We start from the raw sequence: 19774 nt of genomic DNA on the forward strand, positions 1-19774 counted from the left end.
ACACTTCCTGTTTCCTTAAATCACGTAACTATCCGGCGAACGGTCCGGACACTTGGATGATGTCGTCCAGGATACCGAACACCATACATAGCACACACACGTAGGGCATTTTGATCACAACAGCCATACATCAACACAATATCGACCTTTTCCGCAATTGGTAAATTGCCCTTTTTAACACTGGTAATGTATCACCAAGCAAATACCGTCCGCACTGGCAGAATGTTGCGTGATACCACGTACTTATACGTTTGTGACTATTACAGTGTCATCTATCACAAAGCGAAAAAAATGGTCCAACTAAAACATTCATATTTCTTTATGTACTACACGAATATGTAATAAAAATGGGGGTTCCTATTTAAAGAAAAACGCAGTTTGACCTATGGCAGCGCCATCTAGCGAGCCAACCATAGTGCCATCTGGTTTCCCCCTTCAAGCTAGACGAGTATCGTTCTTTGTAGTTTTTTCGGTTGATGCTTATTTCGTGAGATATTTGGCTCAGTCACTATCAATGGACCACCCTGTATAGTAGAATCTTTTTATTTAGCTGGCCGTTTATGTTACTTGCTGTAATTGTTGAAGTTCGTGTTATGAAGATTTTCTGTGAGGTAAGTGACTTATGAAAAAGAATAGGGTTTCCACCGTCGGGATTCGTGACTGAAATGAGTTTAGGCAATTAACAGAGTTGGACGTAGTTTCATATTTCTTTAATTTCATATTTTTTGGATTTGTATTATTTCTAGGATTTCTTGCAATTCAGGGCCATTCTTTTGTGTTGATTACTGGAAGTGACGTTGTCAATGCATAGCAGTCAGATTGCGTTGGGCTTGTATATTACGGGTGATAAATGAATCACGCAAAATTTTGTAGGTCAGTATTTATTTAAAAATAATTAAATAGTTTCAACTACATTTTATGAAACACGAATTTGAATGTAATCGACGTGCTATTATTGATCTGTGTTCCATGTCATTCATGTTTTGGGAAATAAATATGTCGTAATACTGAATGCCATTTGTTGCTCAATTGAACACCTTTCCTTTTATAACTTTATTAATTTCATTTATATATATGGGAAGTAATAGGGACAGTCTTGGAATAAATACGTTACGTCAGCTTCAGTTTCACTACATAGGGCCAAATAATTTGACATTGGCATTTAGATTGCGTTGTCCGTAAGTTTTACAGTAGTGTAACTGGGGAGTGGTTCTCTGTCTTAGAGATTTTCAAATGTATAAGTTCATCAGACGTAATGACACACCTGTCCACCAATAGCGCATCTTAGAGGGCGTCTACCCTTCGCCTTCATGACGGCTTTAATTCTGCTGGAGACACTTTCAATGTGGTATCTGAATGTCTACGGATAAATGCCGACCTATTCTTCCCCAAGAGCCGACAGCGTAGAAAGTGATGATATTGGAGTCTTGAGTGAAGCACACATTATAACTGATCACAATGGTGTTATGTTGGGTTCAGATCGGGACTTTTGACAGGCCACTTCATTTGAGGGATGTTACTGTCCACATACTATCGTCTCATAGATGCTGCTTTGTGACAGGGTACATTGTCGCGCTAGTACAATCAGCGTCTCCGAACTGCTCCTCCTCTGTATGCAGAACACAATGCTCTACAGTATGTTCATATCTTTCTGCATTTAGAGTTTTGTTAAGCTCAATGAGGAGACCACATCCTAACCACGAAAACCACCTCCATACCGTAACATCACCTCCTGCCTAATTCACTGTTGACACTACGCATGATAACAGCTAACGTTCTCGAGGCATTCGCCAAACCCAAACCCTTCCGTCAGAATTCAGCAGAGAATAGCGTGATTCATCATGCCAAATCATGTCATTCCAGATATCCACTGCCCTGTGTTGTCGCTCTTCCTGTAACCTCAAATGTCGCTTGCATTGACTTCAGAAATGTATGGCTTGTGACGAGCTGCTATACCATTGTACGCATTACCTTCTTAACTCTTTATGCACAGTCTTTGCACGAGCTGGATTACTGGTAGCACTTGGCTTTTTTACGACTGCCTCTTTCTGCTGATTTCATACGATTCTGTACAGCCACCCTCCGCATCGCTCGACGGTTCCTGTCCGTCTATAAATCAGACTCGTCCGGTTTTGGTTTAGCTGCGGTTGTTTCTTCGCGTTTCTGCTTCACAATCACATCACCATGAGTCGACTTGAACAGCCTGAGAGGGCCTGAAATGCCCCTGATATATTTCTTACTCAGGCGGCAACTGGCGACTGGTTAAAATGGCTCTGAGCACTATGGGACTTAACATCTGAGGTCATCAGTCCCCTAGAACTTAGAACTACTTAAACCTACCTAACCTAAGGACATCACACACATCCATGCCCGAGGCAGGACCGTAGCGGTCTCTGGCTGTGTGTGGGTGGGCATTATCTTGCTGAAATTTAAACTCAGGAAGGCTTGGCATGAAGCACACACCATACGAGGGCCAATGACTTTTCCGCGTTCGAATGTACTGAGTTCCAACGTAATGAACTCACAGTTACACAGAACACTGTTCTGAACACGACTGACACTTGCAGCGTACTGAGGGCATTGCACAGGTGCCTTTCATGGTCAAATATGACAGTACAACCCCTGCTAGCAACTACATTATGTTTAAGCATGCATTTCTTGTGCTGTACCCATATTTTTGTGCACCCCCTTGTATCTTACGTAAGGTTAATGACGATATGAGACAAATTATGAGTATGTTGAGGCAAATAGATAGTCATGTTTCCGCCGCTCAAAATGCAAATGGAATAGGAAAAAATCTAAAATGTTCGTACAGTACACCCTCCGCTATGCACTGTACAATAGCTCGCAGGGAATACATGTATACGTGGGTATAGGTACCGTGTAAAGGGAAGGAAAATTATTGAGACAAAAACATCTAAGGTTTGTGGGTGAACTGGCTGCTTTGCATTGGAACTACATTTTAATTTTTTTATTTTTATTTTGTGTGACGTGTTTCTGACATAACGACCCATTTTGCAGACTTCGAGCACCTGCACGCCTCTTGCCTAGAGCAAAAACCCGAAACCGGCGAGCCTCAATCGCACAGCAGCTGCGCATCAGGCTCCGGCAGTGGGCCACGTGACCAGACAGTAGGGTGGAGAGGCGGGATTCCCAGTGCAGGGGCCTCGCTTTGTGACTGCCTGACTTGCAGCTCGGCGCAGCACAGTGAGAGCGCCTTCTGTCCGCCCACAAAGCACCTGCCTGCCCCCGCTGCTCGTTTTCTGCGCCCCACTCGACATCCGCGTCCGCATCCTCCTTCTGCGTCCTGCCCCCTTCTTCTGCCGACCAGACGGCGTCGCAGTCTGGGGACGTCGCTTCGCGCTGCTCTTTCTCCCTGTCCTCTATACAGTTTACGTCGTTCGGCAGTTTAAGTTCTGTTTTTTTGGGTCCACACTCCTCCAGTTAGTCAGAAACGACAACATGGTTCGCTTGAACTGTTACTGGATTTAGTCTAACAGGTGCTGTTACAGTGCGCGTACTTTTTTCAAGTAAGAACTGCAACAATATGAGTGAGGTAAAGCTGTTTTATTTGACACTGAAATGTGCCTATCGGTTTCAAAAAAATGTTCAAATGTGTGTGAAATCTAATGGGACTTAACTGCTAAGGTCATCAGTCCCTAAGCTTACACACTACTTAACCTAAATTGTCCTAAGGACAAACACACACTGCCCGAGGGAGGACTCGAGCCTCCGCCGGGACCAGCCGCACAGTCCATGACTGCAGCGCCTTAGACCGCTTTTTTTTTTAAATCTCAATTTGATCGCTTTTGTTCGTTGCATCTGCTCGGGGCGGACGTCGTAAGACATCCGTTTAGGTTCGTTGTTGATCGATTAACTCAGTTTTTTTATTACAGAGGGCAGCTAGCCTTTTTTTTTTAATCTATTTTGTTCGTTTTCGTGCGTTGCATCTGCCCGGGGCTGATGTCGCAAGATACCTGTTTCAGTTCGTCGTTGATCCATTAACCCAGTTTTTTTATTACAGAGGGCAGCTAACCCTCTGACCGAACACGCTGAGCTACCGTGCTGGCGGACCGCTCAGCTAATCCCACGCGGCCCTATCGGTTTGTTTCGCATACAGGGGATGGAGGGATGGACAAAAACACTGCGATAAATGCATGCTTGAACATGAATACAGATACTAGCTAGGCGTGTAGGTTGCTTGTTGTATCTGATCGCCAGCCGCGGTGGTCTCGCGGTTCTAGGCGCGCAGTCCGGAACCGCGCGACTGCTACGGTCGCAGGTTCGAATCCTGCCTCGGGCATGGATGTGTGTGATGTCCTTAGGTTAGTTAGGTTTAAGTAGTTCTAGGTTCTAGGGGACTGATGACCACAGCTGTTAAGTCCCATAGTGCTCAGAGCCATTTGAACCATTTTGTATCTGATCACGAACGTCCGTTGAGTAATGTCCTCAATGCATTGCAAGGGCGAAAAAGTTGCGTCTGGTAATAGAGTTTTTGACTCATCGTTTCAAACTTAACGAATCTCACACACACCCACTCCTAAGGACAGAGGAATCTTTCGATAGCAGAGCTTTTAGAAGAAAATTATGGTAGATCCGTGATTCTTTCGGGTTCTATAACGTTTATTTTAGCTTGGTTAGGAAAGCATTTGGTGTTGTTCTTATGTTCCACAGTGATTTTTTGATTTAGTAAGAGCCTTTTAGACTCTCAATTCTGCGTTGGGCATTGGTACTTCCGTAGTATGTCACCAGTGTTTTACAGTAGTGAACGGTTATTAGCAGAAAGGCTCGTTTTCGTGTTTATCTGTGAAAAATTCGAGAGAGAGTTGTACGTTATCCTTTTTCACTAACCCTCGGGCATGGATGTGTGTGATGTCCTTAGGTTAGTTAAGTTTAAGTAGTTCTAAGTTCTAGGGGACTTATGACCTAAGATGTTGAGTCCCATAGTGCTCAGAGTCATTTTTTTTCACTAACTCTGGCCTTGGTCCCACCTCAACTGAGAGCATCTTGGATATTTTCTTAACTGAATATTAAACCATTGCGTGTTAGGGTACCACTTACTGTTTTTGTAACTTTCTCATTGTAATCATACTATGCACGTTGAACCTATTGACTTTGTCTTGAGAAATAAAATATTGTCATTCAAAATTATGAAAGGATTTCAAAGCTAATGCAAAAGGATCTCGAACATGTTGCATCATGAGAAAGAATAGTAGAGATCTTATAGTATCACACTTCAGTGTTAATCACGTCAAAATTAAATTATGTGCAATGCATCATGCGTTATGTATGTGTCCCCCCCCCCCCCCCTTCTCCCAAGTTACTTTGCGATGTCTGGTTGCTAATAAGTCGTTATTCCATTGTGTGACACGATATCGTTGCTTACTGGACCACGATATAGCTGTACCACCTTAATCACTAAATCAATAGGAAAGAAATCTGACATAATGGACTAAATCAAAAGATATTTCCGAAAATTAATAACTTTCAACACGACGTTTGTTGACTAGGTGGGGTCCTTTTGGAGATGACATGTCTCTGCCTTCCTCTACTCTTTTGAAATGACTTACCCAGCCAGTTATGGAGGACTCTGTGGACTCCAAATCATGGTCCAATTCACCATTTTCCACACTGCCAGTAGGGAAACACGCATTAAATGAGAGATTAAAATTTTACGATGAAAGATTAATCAGTTCATTTATAGGAGCCCATTCTGTTCTAACTTTTCAAAAAGATAAGCTTTTTTCCAACACACCACTTTATATGTTAATATGTTGTTGTTGTTGTCTTCAGTCCTGAGACTGGTTTGGTGCAGCTCTCCATGCTACTCTATCCTGTGCAAGCTTCTTCATCTCCCAGTACCTACTGCAACCTACGTCCTTCTGAATCTGCTTAGTGTATTCATTTCTTGGTCTCCCTCTACGATTTTTACCCTCCACGCTGCCCTCCAATGCTAAATTTGTGATCCCTTGATGCCTCAGAACTTGTCCTACGAATCGGTATCTTATTCTTGTCAAGTTGTGCCACAAACTCCTCTTCTCCCCAATTCTGTTCAATACCTCCTCATTAGTTATATGATCTACCCATCTAATCTTCAGCATTCTTCTGTAGCACCACATTTCGAAAGCTTCTATTCTCTTCTTGTCCAAACTATTTATCGTCCATGTTTCACTTCCATACATGGCTACACTCCATACAATACTTTCAGAAACGACTTCCTGATACTTAAATTATACTCGATGTTAACAAATTTTTCTTCTTCAGAAACGCTTTTCTTGCCATTGCCAGTCTACATTTTATATCCTCTCTGCTTCGTCCATCATCAGTTATTTCGCTCCCCAAATAGCAAAACTCCTTTGCTACTTTAAGTGTCTCATTTCCTAATCTAATTCCCTCCGCATCACCCGACTTAATTCGACTACATTCCATTATCCCCGTTTTGCTTTTGTTGATGTTCATCTTATACCACCCTTTTAAGACACTGTCCATTCCGTTCAACTGCTCTTGAAAGTCCTTTGCTGTCTCTGACAGAATTACAATGTCATCAGCGAACCTCAGAGTGTTTATTTCTTCTCAATGGATTTTAATACCTACTCCGAATTTTTCTTTTCTTTCCTTTACTGCTTGCTCAATATACCGATTGAATAGCATCGGGGAGAGGCTACAACCCTATCTAACTCCCTTCCCAACCACTGCTACCCTTTCATGCCCCTCGACTCTTATAACTGCCACCTGGTTTCTCTACAAATTGTAAATAGCCTTTCGCTCCCTGTATTTTACCCCTGCCACCTTCAGAATTTGGAAGAGAGTATTCCAGTCAACATTGTCAAATGCTTTCTCTAATTCTACAAATGCTAGAAACGTAGGTTTGCCTTTCCTTAATCTTTCTTCTAAGATGTCGTAAGTCAGTATTGCCTCACGTATTCCAACATTTCTACGGAATCCAAACTGATCTTCCCCCCTGAGGTCAGCTTCTACCAGTTTTTCCATTAGTCTGGAAAGAATTCGCGTTAGTATTTTTTAGCTCTGACTTGTGAAACTGTCAACACCTGCTTTCTTTGGGATGGGAATTATTATATTCTTCTTGAAGTCTGAGGGTATTTAGCCTGTCTCATACATCTTGCTCACCAGAGTAGAGTTTTGTCCGGGCTGGCTCTCCCAAGGCCGTCAGTAGTTCTTATGGAATGTTGTCTACTCCCGGGGCCTTGTTTCGACTCAGGTCTTTCAGTGCTCTGCCAAACTCTTCACGCACTATCATATCTCCCATTTCATCTTCATCTGTATCCTCTTCCATTTCCGTAATATTGTCCTCAAGTACATCGCCCTTCCCTTCTTTGCTCAGAAATGGTTTCCATCTGAGCTCTTGATATTCGTACAAGTGGTTCTCTTTTCTCCAAAGGTCTCTTTAATTTTCCTGTAGGCAGTATTTATTTTACCCCTAGTGAGATAAGCCTCTACATCCTTACATTTGTCCTCTAGCCATCCCTGCTTAGCCATTTTGCACTTCCAGTCGTTCTCATTTTTGAGACGTTTGTATTCCGAGTATTTCAGTCTTATAATAACAGTTGTAAAAGTGCTTAGTTTATTATAGGGGACTATGAGCAAGTGCATTTCTGCTGTGCAAACTTCTATCATCATAAATGAACTATGATGAAGGTATACTAATAAGCAACACATGACAAATAATTTCAGTAAATGACTGAAGTTTCAGGTTGAAAAGGGTTGTTTAGTGATGAATAGCATTTATTCATCAAGTACTCATAACCGTGAAAACAAAATAAGGACAGTTGGTGACTCCTTTTTTCGGGTTGTGCAGGTACAATGCTCCCTTAGAAAAGCACAAGTTTTATGGAACTGATGCTTCGAATGACACATAACAAAAAGAATGCAAAAAGTTATGCTCAGTGATCCAGATAGTGCTAGAAGGAGGGAAAATTTTACTTATTTGAGAGAGTCCAACAGGGCTCAATTTTAATTTCACTCTCGTTACTTACATACTGTGACTTACCGAAAACTTGTAGCCCCTTATTTCGTGAACCGTTAAAGATACCAAAATGACTTTTATAGCTTAGGATAGTAAGCCAAGGGACTTGTAATTGTGTTACATGTTACTCCACTTAACTCTTGAATCATTCGAGGTAATGAAACAAGTACTGATTTACGTTATTGGAAAAATCTGGAAAAGACGAGTACTGTGATGTGAGGTTGTTAATCTTGACGCCAAACCTCTCTACAAAAGTATCCGAGTAATCAGATGTAAGTGAAACGGTAAGATACGAGGTCAGCTACGTTTGTTGTAAGTGAAAATATGTGCTAACTTCTAGCGTATGAGGGTGGACTGCTTCAAATATGACTATGTACTCATGCTGAAAGGTACAGTTTTTGTTGAAACAAGTAAACAATCGAAAAGCTTGATACAGCGATGGAGCCTGGCACAAGAGCGTCATAGCTGATCCCAACCGCTTTGCCTTTCAATTTTAGCTCATTTCTCAGATTTTTTTGGACAAGTTTCAACGCCACCATTAACAGCCTGTATATCATCGCATTCATCTTTTCAACAATTAAAAGAGTGTATTGTTCAATACGTGCTTTAGAATCTAGGGTGATACAAGAGTGTATTAAATATGCAATAAAAATGCATTCCCCTGTGTTTTTTATCATACGCCGAAAATCTCATTTCGATATCTTAAACAGTTTACAAAATAAGTAAAAGAGATGCAAGTTTTACATGTGAATAACCTTCTACCTAACAAAGTTATTACTTGTTCTGCCAGCACCGTAGTTACAATAAATGATTTTAGAAAGCAACAGAAGAAATTGTGAACAATGGTTCAAATGGCTCTGAGCACTATGGGACTTAACATCTATGGTCTTCAGTCCCCTAGAACTTAGAACTACTTAAACCTAACTAACGTAAGGACATCACACAACATCCAGTCATCACGAGGCAGAGAAAATCCCTGACCCCACCGGGAATCGAGCCCGGGAACCCGGGCGTGGGAAGCGAGAACGCTACCGCACGACCACGAGCTGCGGACTGTGAACAATGTTTTTCGAAGAATTATAAAATGATTTGCTGATAATGGACTGCTGAATTTCCAGCGAATCCTTCATTGCTGTCATCAAATCGCCTTATTGCATTTTACATTACTTTTCAAAATTCAAAAGGATTGACAGATCCTTCATAAGAGAGAAACTAGTACGATCCAGTTTCCCTTCCCTATTCATGTGAAGTAGCTCTAGTGATGGCAGCCGTGTCATGGAAAATAAAAACGAAACAGTTTACTTTAAAATAAGCGAGGATAGTAAATTTACTTGCATATTTATTTATAGAATAAAGATGTGTTACTGATAAACGCTGCATCTATTGCTAACAGTCAGCGTCCTGTGCAACAAAACAGTTTGACAGAGCCTCTCGTCAACATTTTCCAACATTTAAAAATAATTACATATACAAAGTAATAAATAGAAATTTAAAAAATGAAATGCACAGCTCCTTCACTCAAGGCTTGTAACTATACAACTACCAGTTCCCCATCACGAGACGATGCATTCGTATATTACTTACCTCTATGGGGAGGTAAATGAGGTGCAGCATCATACACCTAGGGTAGCTGCTGGTTAAGATGGCCAATTTATTAACCTCTCTGGCTTTCCTACTATGTTGCAGTGAAGAGAAGACGATTGCATGTTTTGCTTTCTTGAGTCACTATATCAACATTGATGAGGAGGGGGAGGAGATAGACAAAGAGACAGGCAGGACATGGACAGAGAAATGGAAGAGGTGATGGACAGCAGATAGAGGGGAGGTGTAGATGGTCAAAGAAAGAAAAAGGAGGAAATGGACAGATAGAAGGCGAGGAGGTGATTGACAGCGACAGAGGAGGAGGAGGAGGTTGACAGAGAGAGAGGGTAAGAGGAGATGGACAGAGGGAGGAAAACATGGACAGAGAAAGGGAAGAGGCGATGGACAGAGAGAAAGGGAGGAGATGTTCAGCGAAAGGAAAAAGACGATGGACAGAGAGAAGAGGAAGCGGAGATGGACAGAGAGAGAGAAGAGGAGGAGGAGGTGGACAGAGAGAGATTAGAAGAAGATATGGTTACAGAAAGGGGTAGGAGGAGGGAACAGAGAAATATGGCGTACAAGATGCACAAAGAGAGGGGAAGGAGGTGATGGAGGAGGAGGAGTTGGATGGAGAGAGGGGGAGCAGAAAACGTCAGGCAAAGAGGAACAAAGAGTGGTAGGTGGAGGAGGTGTACAGAGAGAGGGGGGAGCAGTAGGAGATGAAAAGTGACGAGTTAGGAGGAGGAGATGGACAGAGAGAGAAGAAAGGTGGATATGGACTAATAGAATTATAAGAAATACATACCCAGGCCACGCTGCGTACTCAGCTAATATTTTAATAACGCAGCGTATTATTGGACCTAATTGCCAACAATTATACAGTTGGGTAATATTGTCATTTTCTTCTTCTTGCCTTCATGAGCATGCAATTTCGTTTATAACAAACACAGATGACTGGCTTTGTGCTACATCGGAGTGCTTATATACGGTTCAGAGGGATATCTGTAACTTGAAATTATCTCACTTCACCTTGAGAACTGCTTCTTACGAGTAGTGCTTGCAGGACCTGCTCTGGAAGCCTCGCAGTTTACAATAGCGTACATCATAAAATCTGCACTCAGACTGCCATAGAGTCGATGACGCCTTCAGTACAAGTCTTTCATCAGGCTGCAAGCCAGAGGACAGCATTCAATCCTGGAGCGGCGCAACAAATGGCGATCTGTGCTTCCACGTAGCTACCAAAATTAGCCGTCTTCATCACTCCGGCAAGTCGCCGAAAGGAGACGAAAATAACCACCTCTGAATGCTAGCGGTAATGTTCACCAGATATGTTTTAAACTGTCCTGCACGCGTTGTTGTAACAGAATTACTGATGTCCTAAACGTTTTGATCAATACAAAAAAAATGGTTCAAATGGCTCTGAGCACTATGGGACTTAACATCTGTGGTCATCAGTCCCCTAGAACTTAGAACTACTTAAACCTAACTAACCTAAGGACATCACACACATCCATGCCCGAGGCAGGATTCGAACCTGCGACCGTAGCAGCCCCGCGGTTCCGGACTGAGCGCCTAGAACCGCTAGACCACCGCGGCCGGCGACCAGTACATACGTAGACTGTTTTCAAGTGTGTATCAGAGAACTTGCTCTGAAGTTCTTTGGGTTTCTACCTGTCTGTACAGATTCTGTGACATTCGCGCTCAGTTAATGTTCTGAATTACGTACGGACTCCAGAAAGCAAGTTCGTCGCACCCTAAGTTTGTTGTGCAACAAGAGCGGCGCTTTGTCAGAAGAAAGTTCCCTGCAGACGCAGTTCTGCTACAGTACGGTAACAGGTGCGTCAGGGGTTGGGAGTGAAATAGTGAGGCAAATAGAAACGTCCAGCAAAGTTGATGTAAGCGGGACTGTGTGGTCCTTGTCGGTAAAACATATAAATTGCACAGAGATTCACCGTAAAATTCAGGAGATATATGGACCAAATGGTGAAGTGTTACCGACAATTGTCCAAGGCCGGACTGACGTGGATGATGCTGATCGGAAAGTCCACAACTAGCACTATTCGATTTCCAGCTTCTCGGAAAGCTGAAAAAACATCTGGGGGAAAAGACATTTTTTCAACGATTAGGACTTTCACACAGGGGTACTGTGACCATCTGTAATTGAGAAATTGAATGACTGGTAGAGCGTGCCGACCGTTGTTTACAGACATTTGGTATGTTGATAAACAGAGTCACGTACCTGTGCTACTTTGAAGTGTATTCCAAAAAGTGGTTCAAATGGCTCTGAGCACTGTGGGACTTAACTTCTGAGGTCATCGATCCCCTAGAACTTAGAACTACTTAAACCTAACTAACCTAAGGACATCACACACATCCATGCCCGAGGCAGGATTCGAATCTGCGACCGTAGCGGTCGCGCAGTTCCAAACTGTAGCGCCTAGAACCGCTCGGCCACCACGGCCGGCAAGTGTATTTCGGCATACAGTGAAATTTATTTGGCCTGCATTAATAATGTGTAATTTACTTTTTGAAATCGCCTCGTATTTGGCGAATCTTTTCTGCCAGCAGTTCGTCGTGTGGAAATGATGCACACTCTATTTGTTAGTGAGCTTACTAAGTGTTAAGCGATATTCGATTCCACTGTCCAAAAAATGATTTAATTCCGTTTTATGCCACTTAGCTACCCCCTCCTTCCACAAACATCTCTCTCTCTCTTTCTGTCTCTCAAACACGCACACACACACACACACACACACACACACACACACACACACACACACAAAATACACACACACACGCACACACACACACGCGCACACAAAGACACATGCACAGTGCAGTGACCAGTATCATCTCATTGGCGTTTTCTTAATCATATGAATGCGTACATCGCAAGATTTTTCTCCTGATTTTGGTAATACTGGATGATTAAATTTTGGAAATTAAGACATTGTGATAATTTTCTGTGCACATAGGAACTCTAGGAGACACTGATTTTACAAAGTAGAAAAAAATAAAAAATAAAAAAATAAAAAAAAAGCATTACAGACGCCTTACTGTCCTTCTAGTCACTCTTTAATTCAATGCAGAGAACACTCATATCATTTTATCCTGCATCCTTCTAATTTTGTGGCGTTATTACCTAATTTTTTTTCCAAATAAAACTTCATATTTACCTACCTCTCTCTCTCAAGATGGTAGCGATGTAGCTCTTGTCTGGTAGATTAGTTGTTGCTGCTCAGGCTTTTCCATTTCATACTCAGTTTGCTGCTCGTTGCTTTAAAGTTTGTAGCATGTTAATAGCTAAATACGTAGTAGGAAAGCTGGAGCGTTAGGCAAGAATCAAAAAGATTCAAAATTAATTATAGTACTCAAATTCGTGGCGGATCGAAAGATATTTTTCATGTCGAAAGTTAACAACAGCGCTCACTCCATAACTATTAAAAAAATATTGGTCTAAGACTTGAGGAAAGTGTACTAACGTACATAAAAAAAAACGTCTGTGAGCACATAGATACATATTTCGCTCTTGTAATCTCGCGATAATTGCAACACTTTTTATTAGATCACTAAACAAAGGGTATCCATTAGAATATACTGCTGACTATTTCAAACAGTAGAGTATTGGATGATAAATAAGCCTTCATTGTAAGCCAGAGTATGTTTCGCCATAACTATGATCCTTGTTAGGGCGCCTTACATAAGTAGATACTGGTCAGGACGTGAAATCGTTATACCCCTTATCGAAAAATTATTCTCCTGGAAATGATAGGAAAGTGCTTACAGCTCGTTTGACATCACTGGCGTTCTGGAATCACTTGTCATGAAGAAAAATTTTCTGGCGTAAAACTCTGTAGGGTGAGGACAGGGTAGAAGGGGGGGGGGCAGGGGAAAAGGTGAACCATTTCCCAGGCATAGGCTGAGATGTATACTTGGTTTATAGTCTCATGGGACGATCAGTGCTACAGGTAGAAAGTGGTGGCATTAATTCCGCACTGCACTCCAAAACGTCAGTTAACAATACAACTTGTATTTTCCATATCAATATGCACAGGAGATCACGAATGATCAGAATGGGTGTCTGTCTCCGGTTTCGTGGTTCCGGGACGATTCTCCGTTACGTGGGTAGTGTTTTGCTCCAGGAGACTCATGAAGCACCCATATCTGGCATCTGGTGCCCTGTGATCCAATCATCACCTTCCTCATGCTTCTATTATAGGCACAATAACTCATCATGCATTGTAATAGTGGACTCTATTGGGCAGACATGTCTGGAACATTTAGCCCGTATGACATACTTTTATGGAGCAGTGATAAGGAAAGTGTTGGAAAATGCAGAAAAAGCACAGAGAGTGTTGTTATGGTTAATCAAAGGTTCCCCATCATCTCTCCCCAGATCGTCTGCCCCCAAAAACGGGGGTTCACTGCCTTCCGTATCATGTGCATTATTCCACCCTTTGTTGAATTCGACGAAAATGGTTACTGGTTGGCAGACAGCACGCATTTATAAACCGTACTTTCACATTATACTTCGCATTTGCTGTACGAATAAGTTTCCGTGAGTATCATCAAACTCTTGTGCAAAATGTGGTTAGCCTCTAAGAGTGATGTCTCTGCCCTGTATATGGATGCCACTGCACGTCGCATATTCTAACGATAGCAATATATCTGCAGCAAAAACTGACAATGGAAAGTAGTTTCTAGATATCCCTTATGTATTGCGATTAATTTCACATTAACGAATTCAATGATTTTGCTAGAAATTGTCTGGATACTGACCTAAGAGGGACTTCATTAGAGTCATCCAGGACGCCTTGGAAGAGGAACGCTAACGGCCAGCTGATCCAGGAAGCCCTGCAAAAAGAAAATTAAATAAGCCAACGTTAGAGGTTACCGCAAATCGTGACAACATGTAAGAAGTACAAGAGAAATTCATGTAGCACGGAGCACGCGAGAATTCCGTAATGCGACACGTCATGAATACAAAATAAGATACACTAGTATTCTCTTCTAAGAAAATTGAAATAAAATTGTCAGTACACTAATGTTCGTTTTAACTCAAAAGGAAAGTGTTTGTACTTTATATTAGTTTCTGCGATTCCCATTATTGGCGTTTACTGACTAATATCTGTACTTGTATTTTTATAAACGATATACAGAGTTATTCCTCCAGCATATCATAAGACGTAGATAAGTACCTTCGGTTTTTCAGAAGACTTGCAGATAATGGACACATACCAGTAGACTGAACATCTCACCAGTTTTTAACTTTCTTCACTGGTGCTCATTATGGTCTCCGTTTATTATGTGACAAACGTCAATACGAAAGTCAAAGTCTTGACATACATGTCCCAACACGCCATAGTTGATATCAGCGTCCGCATTAATTACCCTACTTCTCACCTCTTTCAGATGAAGTGGCAGTGGAGGTAGGAACACACGATGTTTGATATAATCGCATGAGAAGAAATCGCATGGAATTACGTGGGCTGAAGGAGGAGGGACACTAAAGAATATTCATAGTGGGCACCACGTCCAATAATTATCATGGGAAGCTCATCCAGTCCAAAGATATGGCAGTTCGGCATTCAAGTAGTCACGAATGTATTGATAGAAAGTGTGTTGAAGCATCGTCACGGTTCAAAATGAGGTCTCCTTTATGTTGCTGTAATTGTGGCATAAGTAGCATGTCTAAGTATACGAAACTAGTTACAGTTTTCTACGTAAAGGAAGATAAAGTTTTGAAGAGGACATTGTACAAAAAACTTCAGGTTCGGGTGAATCCCGTTGCATATTTTATGACCTAAAGACGCACATTATGACGATTCTCCTTTCCATATGGTGTGATTTTACACGTAGATCTTTCCGTAGATGCGACAGACAGTTGACTGCGGTACGCACTTGTCGATTTCTTCGAGCACCGACCAACAAGGAGACTCAATGTTAGCACACTGGACTCATTTGGAAAGGACGATAGTTGAAATACCAGTACAAAGTTCCAGATTTAGGTTTTCTGTGATTTCCCCGAATCGCTTTAGGCAAATGCCTGTAAGGTCCCTTTGAAAGGGCACAGTCGATATCCTCCCTCATCCTTCCCTAATCTTAGCTGGTTCTCCTTTTTAATGACTTCATTGTCAACAGGGCGTTAAACATAATCTCCCTTGCCTGCCTTCTTCGGGCTCTTGACGAATGATTTCCCACAGCCGGTACATTCTCTTCTTCGCACCACACAATCGACCGATCTCACGGAATATATGCGCCACTTACGGACTCCTGTTCGTTGGAGTTTTTAACTGACGTTTGGTACGAAATGTCGCTGAACCGTCATCACTGATTCACATAGACCGAATTCAAGGACACAAAACGCAAACATCGCATCGTTATACGCCATGTTCTTAAATACCTGCAACCAAATGACGAGCTTTGGAACTAAAGCACGTTGCGTATTACGAATTGAAACTGGGCGAGATGTTCCGTCAACTGATATGTGTCATTTTTCTATATGTCGGTTTTCATTCAGTCGTCTAATGAAAAAGCAGAGTTACTTACGAATGACACTGCATAGTGCATTATGAAGTAGCTACACATGATAAAAATTACAAAAAAGAAAAGCTCAGTAGTATTAGAGATACTTTTAAGACAAAACATCAGGCAATGAATGGAATATTTAACATCACACCAAATTTTGAAATGACTATACAGTTTAAGTTGTAACACAAATTCACCAAAAGATCCTCAAGATAAAAAATCTTGAAGAACGAAAATCTTTAAAGAAGTATTAGTACAGATTATTTTTTAGGATTTCTCAAATAAGAAAAGGGCACGTCTGCAAAGGTGTTACCATTCTACGTCCATAGAGGCGTACCACACATTACGGAAACACTGGAATCAGTAAACTGATTGAGAAATGAATTTTTTGGAACGTTGTTGCAGGAAAAACGGTGATCTATTAATATTGTAACTTATTTAATGAACACAGTGCTGAGCAGTGTTCTCCATGGACGGACCTGCTCCATGCCAGCGATTTCTACTGTCACCAAGGAATGTAGATCTGATGATGATCGCATAGAAGATCCAAACCAGTCATTTAAAAAACAAAAATCAACAACTTAAGTGCAATCACAATTGTTTTCATTAAATGATATTAAGAAATAAGCTCCTAATGGAAACGGTTACTTCTCTTGTAGCACTCAGCTACAAATGGCTAAAGCTGTGACAAGTCATGTCGATATCACCCTACTAACATTTAACAGTTGGTAACGTACTATCAGACGGCAAGAGCAGTCATGTCGGATCCGGCGGACCTAACAGAGTATGCTCGCTGAGCCACACCTCCAGCAGCTTTGTACTACGAGCGCCATCTGACACCGCAATATAGGATCGTCTGCCGCAGCCAAACGCCCCGTTCGCAACGAGGCCCGGCCCAGTCGCAACGGATTCGCCACCCCGATGCAACCCAGTCACGGCCCTCATTATCACTCGTGCATTAGTTGAGGGAGCTTCATCATACGATGCTCTTACTGCTGCGTATTAGCTGCACTTCATTACTTCATGTTCATTTGTGAAGAGTCTTTGTACGCTTGGACAAAGCTGTCAGTTAAGTAAAGCTTCTGTTTACTATATTAACTTGTTTGCTAATCTTTTCTGCGTCTATTCTGCTTTCCTATGACGACAGCTGCTGCAGCACTCTGTAGCCACCATTCCTTGTGTACGAAGTAGTACACAACAAAAACGCTGTGGAGTAGAAGATGGAACAGTGAGGAATATCGTAAAGAGCGTTAACACTCGTGTGAAACACAGCTCTCCTTGAAACATCCTGGCAGATTAAAACTGTCTGCCGGACTGAGACACGAACTCGGGACCTTGGAAGGTAAGAGACGAGGTACTGGTGGAAGTGAGGACGGATCGTGAGTCGTGCTTGGATAGCTCGTTTGGTAGAGCACTTGCCCGAGGAAGGCAAAGGTCTTGAGTTCTAGTCTCGGTCCGGCACACAGTTTTAATATGCCAGGAAATTTCAAAATAGGCGCACACTCCGCTGCAGAGTGAAAATTTCATTTTGGAAACATTCCCCACGCTGTGGCTAAGCCATGTCTCCGCATTAACCTTTCGTCCAGTAGTGCTAGTCCTACAAAGTTCGCAGGAGAACTTCTGTGAAGTTTGTAAGGTATGAGACAAGGTACTGGCGGAAGTAAAATTGTGAGGACGGGTAGTGAGTCGTGCTTGGGTAGCTCATTTGCTAGAGCACTTACCCGCGAAAGGCAAAGGTTCCGAGTTCGAGTCTCGGTCCGGCACACAGTTTTAATCTGCCAAAAAGTTTCAAAATCGGTGCACACTCCGCTGCAGAGTGAAAGTTTCATACAGCTATCCTTATTCACAGAGAATATTTTGTAAACAGTGGAGGAGCATGAAAAGGTAGATTTTGTCCTTGTAGATCCCCAAAAACCTTTCGACACTGTGCTGTTCGTCGACTGCTAATCATGACAGTATTAAACGGAGTACCTGCGGAAACGAAAGTAGCATCGACTGTGCAATAGAATGGCAATAGAAACTCTAGTGCCCCTAATATACGCAAACTTTTTATCAGGTGGGATCAACAGCACTATAAGACTGTTCGCCGGCGAAACTCTTGTCTGCTGAAAACTATAGGCATTGAACGATCGCACTGAAATGCGGAAAGGCTTGCACAAAGCTTCATCTTGGTGTAATTGATGGTAGCTCTCTTAACAGGCGGGCAAAGGCAAGATAATGCTTGTAACAAAGATAAAGAACCAGATAATATACGCTTACAGTGTTAGTGATGAGCGTGTAGAGCAAGTGAAAGGGGTAATACTAAGAAGTTATGTAAAATAGAAACTAAGTAAGGGGGTTGGAAAATTTCGATTTCTTGGAAGGGTCTGAGAAAGTGCAGTGCATCTGTAAAAAGGAAATTGCATACAGAAGCTATTTGCGGCATTACTATTGTTTCTGCGTTTGCAATCGTTATCATTTCTTCTCCTGGTCCTCTAGTCGCCGAAATGTAGTCAAATAGAAAGACTTGCAGTAGTCGATCGAACTAACCTCGACGGGGTTTCGCAGCCAACAATGGCATGCGTTCATTTTATTTCGTTTTGGAGTCGTTTTCCAGTACGCGTGACAGCATACAGCGATGAATGTAGAGATGTATCAAAACAGGATCGTATGAGGGTAATACATCGTCGATGAAAGTATGACAGACAAGCTCGGGAGTTTGAATGGGAATCCTTCGGGGAAAGAAGACGTAGTTCTCACGAAACCATATTAGGCAAATTTAGTAAACCTATGTCCTAAGAGGACTGTGCGACCAATCTTCTGCAACGTCATACATCTTGCTTAGGGATCATGAGGGAGACTGCGCGTACAGACGTATATAGACAGTAATTTATCCCTCTCTTCGTTTGCTAACGGAATAAGACAGAAAATCGCTAACATAAGTATATTCTGAAATGCACTTGCCGAATATACATGTAGATGAAGTTGCATATAGTGATTTGCTTCAGAATAGTTAATTTATACCGACTTTCACCCCATCAACCTTGGAACAAATAAATACTACTCTCATTTCGTTTCAAGTACGATCGTAAGAGTCCAACACGACGAAAGATTTCAAACGCAGCGTTATCGACGTAGCTCCGTATCCTGCAAGATGAGAGGCGAACTATACAGTCAGTATGAGCTGAAAATAAAACAGAAATGTCCTTTAGATACGAATAATTTGATACGACACTTGCACAATCTCATGTACCAGAGTTTAGATTTCAGTAAAGAAAAGCAAATACTAAAAAAACAAGATAAAGAAGAGAGTAACACATTTCGAATCAAGATGAACCTATTACTGTATGAAACCCAGTATCAATATCAATCGCATCCCTTTCCTGATTAAAAGCACGAGGCCATCTGCATGCATAGAGGAACTGACTGTAACACGTTACGAGAGGTCTGGGCCTGCCACTGTAAAAAGAGGCGGCGAGTGTTGTTTTGTCAGTAATGAAGCAGTAACACCAGAATGGGTCAGTCAGAAGAGCTCAGTGGCTTCCAAAGTCGACTACTCATTGGATGCCATGTGAGTAACAGTCCGCCTGCTTAACTGGGTAGTAAAGTGCTCGCCTCCCATGCAAGCGGGCCTGGGTTAGATTCCCGGTCGGGTTGGAGATTTTCTCCTCTCGGTGACTGGGTGTTGTGTTGTCCTCATCA

At 42.1% G+C, this 19774-nt stretch overlaps 1 protein-coding gene across 1 annotated transcript in view; it reads right to left on the reverse strand.

Annotated features, from left to right (window-relative positions):
• The window catches only part of LOC124606038 (aromatic-L-amino-acid decarboxylase), a 309333-nt gene that overhangs the window by 75495 nt on the left and 214064 nt on the right, over window positions 1-19774 (reverse strand). Inside the window, exon 10 of the mRNA XM_047138002.1 lies at window positions 14345-14419. Within this exon, the coding sequence (XP_046993958.1) occupies window positions 14345-14419 (75 nt within the window). The remainder of the gene's footprint in view (window positions 1-14344; window positions 14420-19774) is intronic.

This window comes from Schistocerca americana, chromosome 3 (genome assembly GCF_021461395.2).
Source record: "Schistocerca americana isolate TAMUIC-IGC-003095 chromosome 3, iqSchAmer2.1, whole genome shotgun sequence".
Classification (NCBI taxonomy): domain Eukaryota; kingdom Metazoa; phylum Arthropoda; class Insecta; order Orthoptera; family Acrididae; genus Schistocerca; species Schistocerca americana.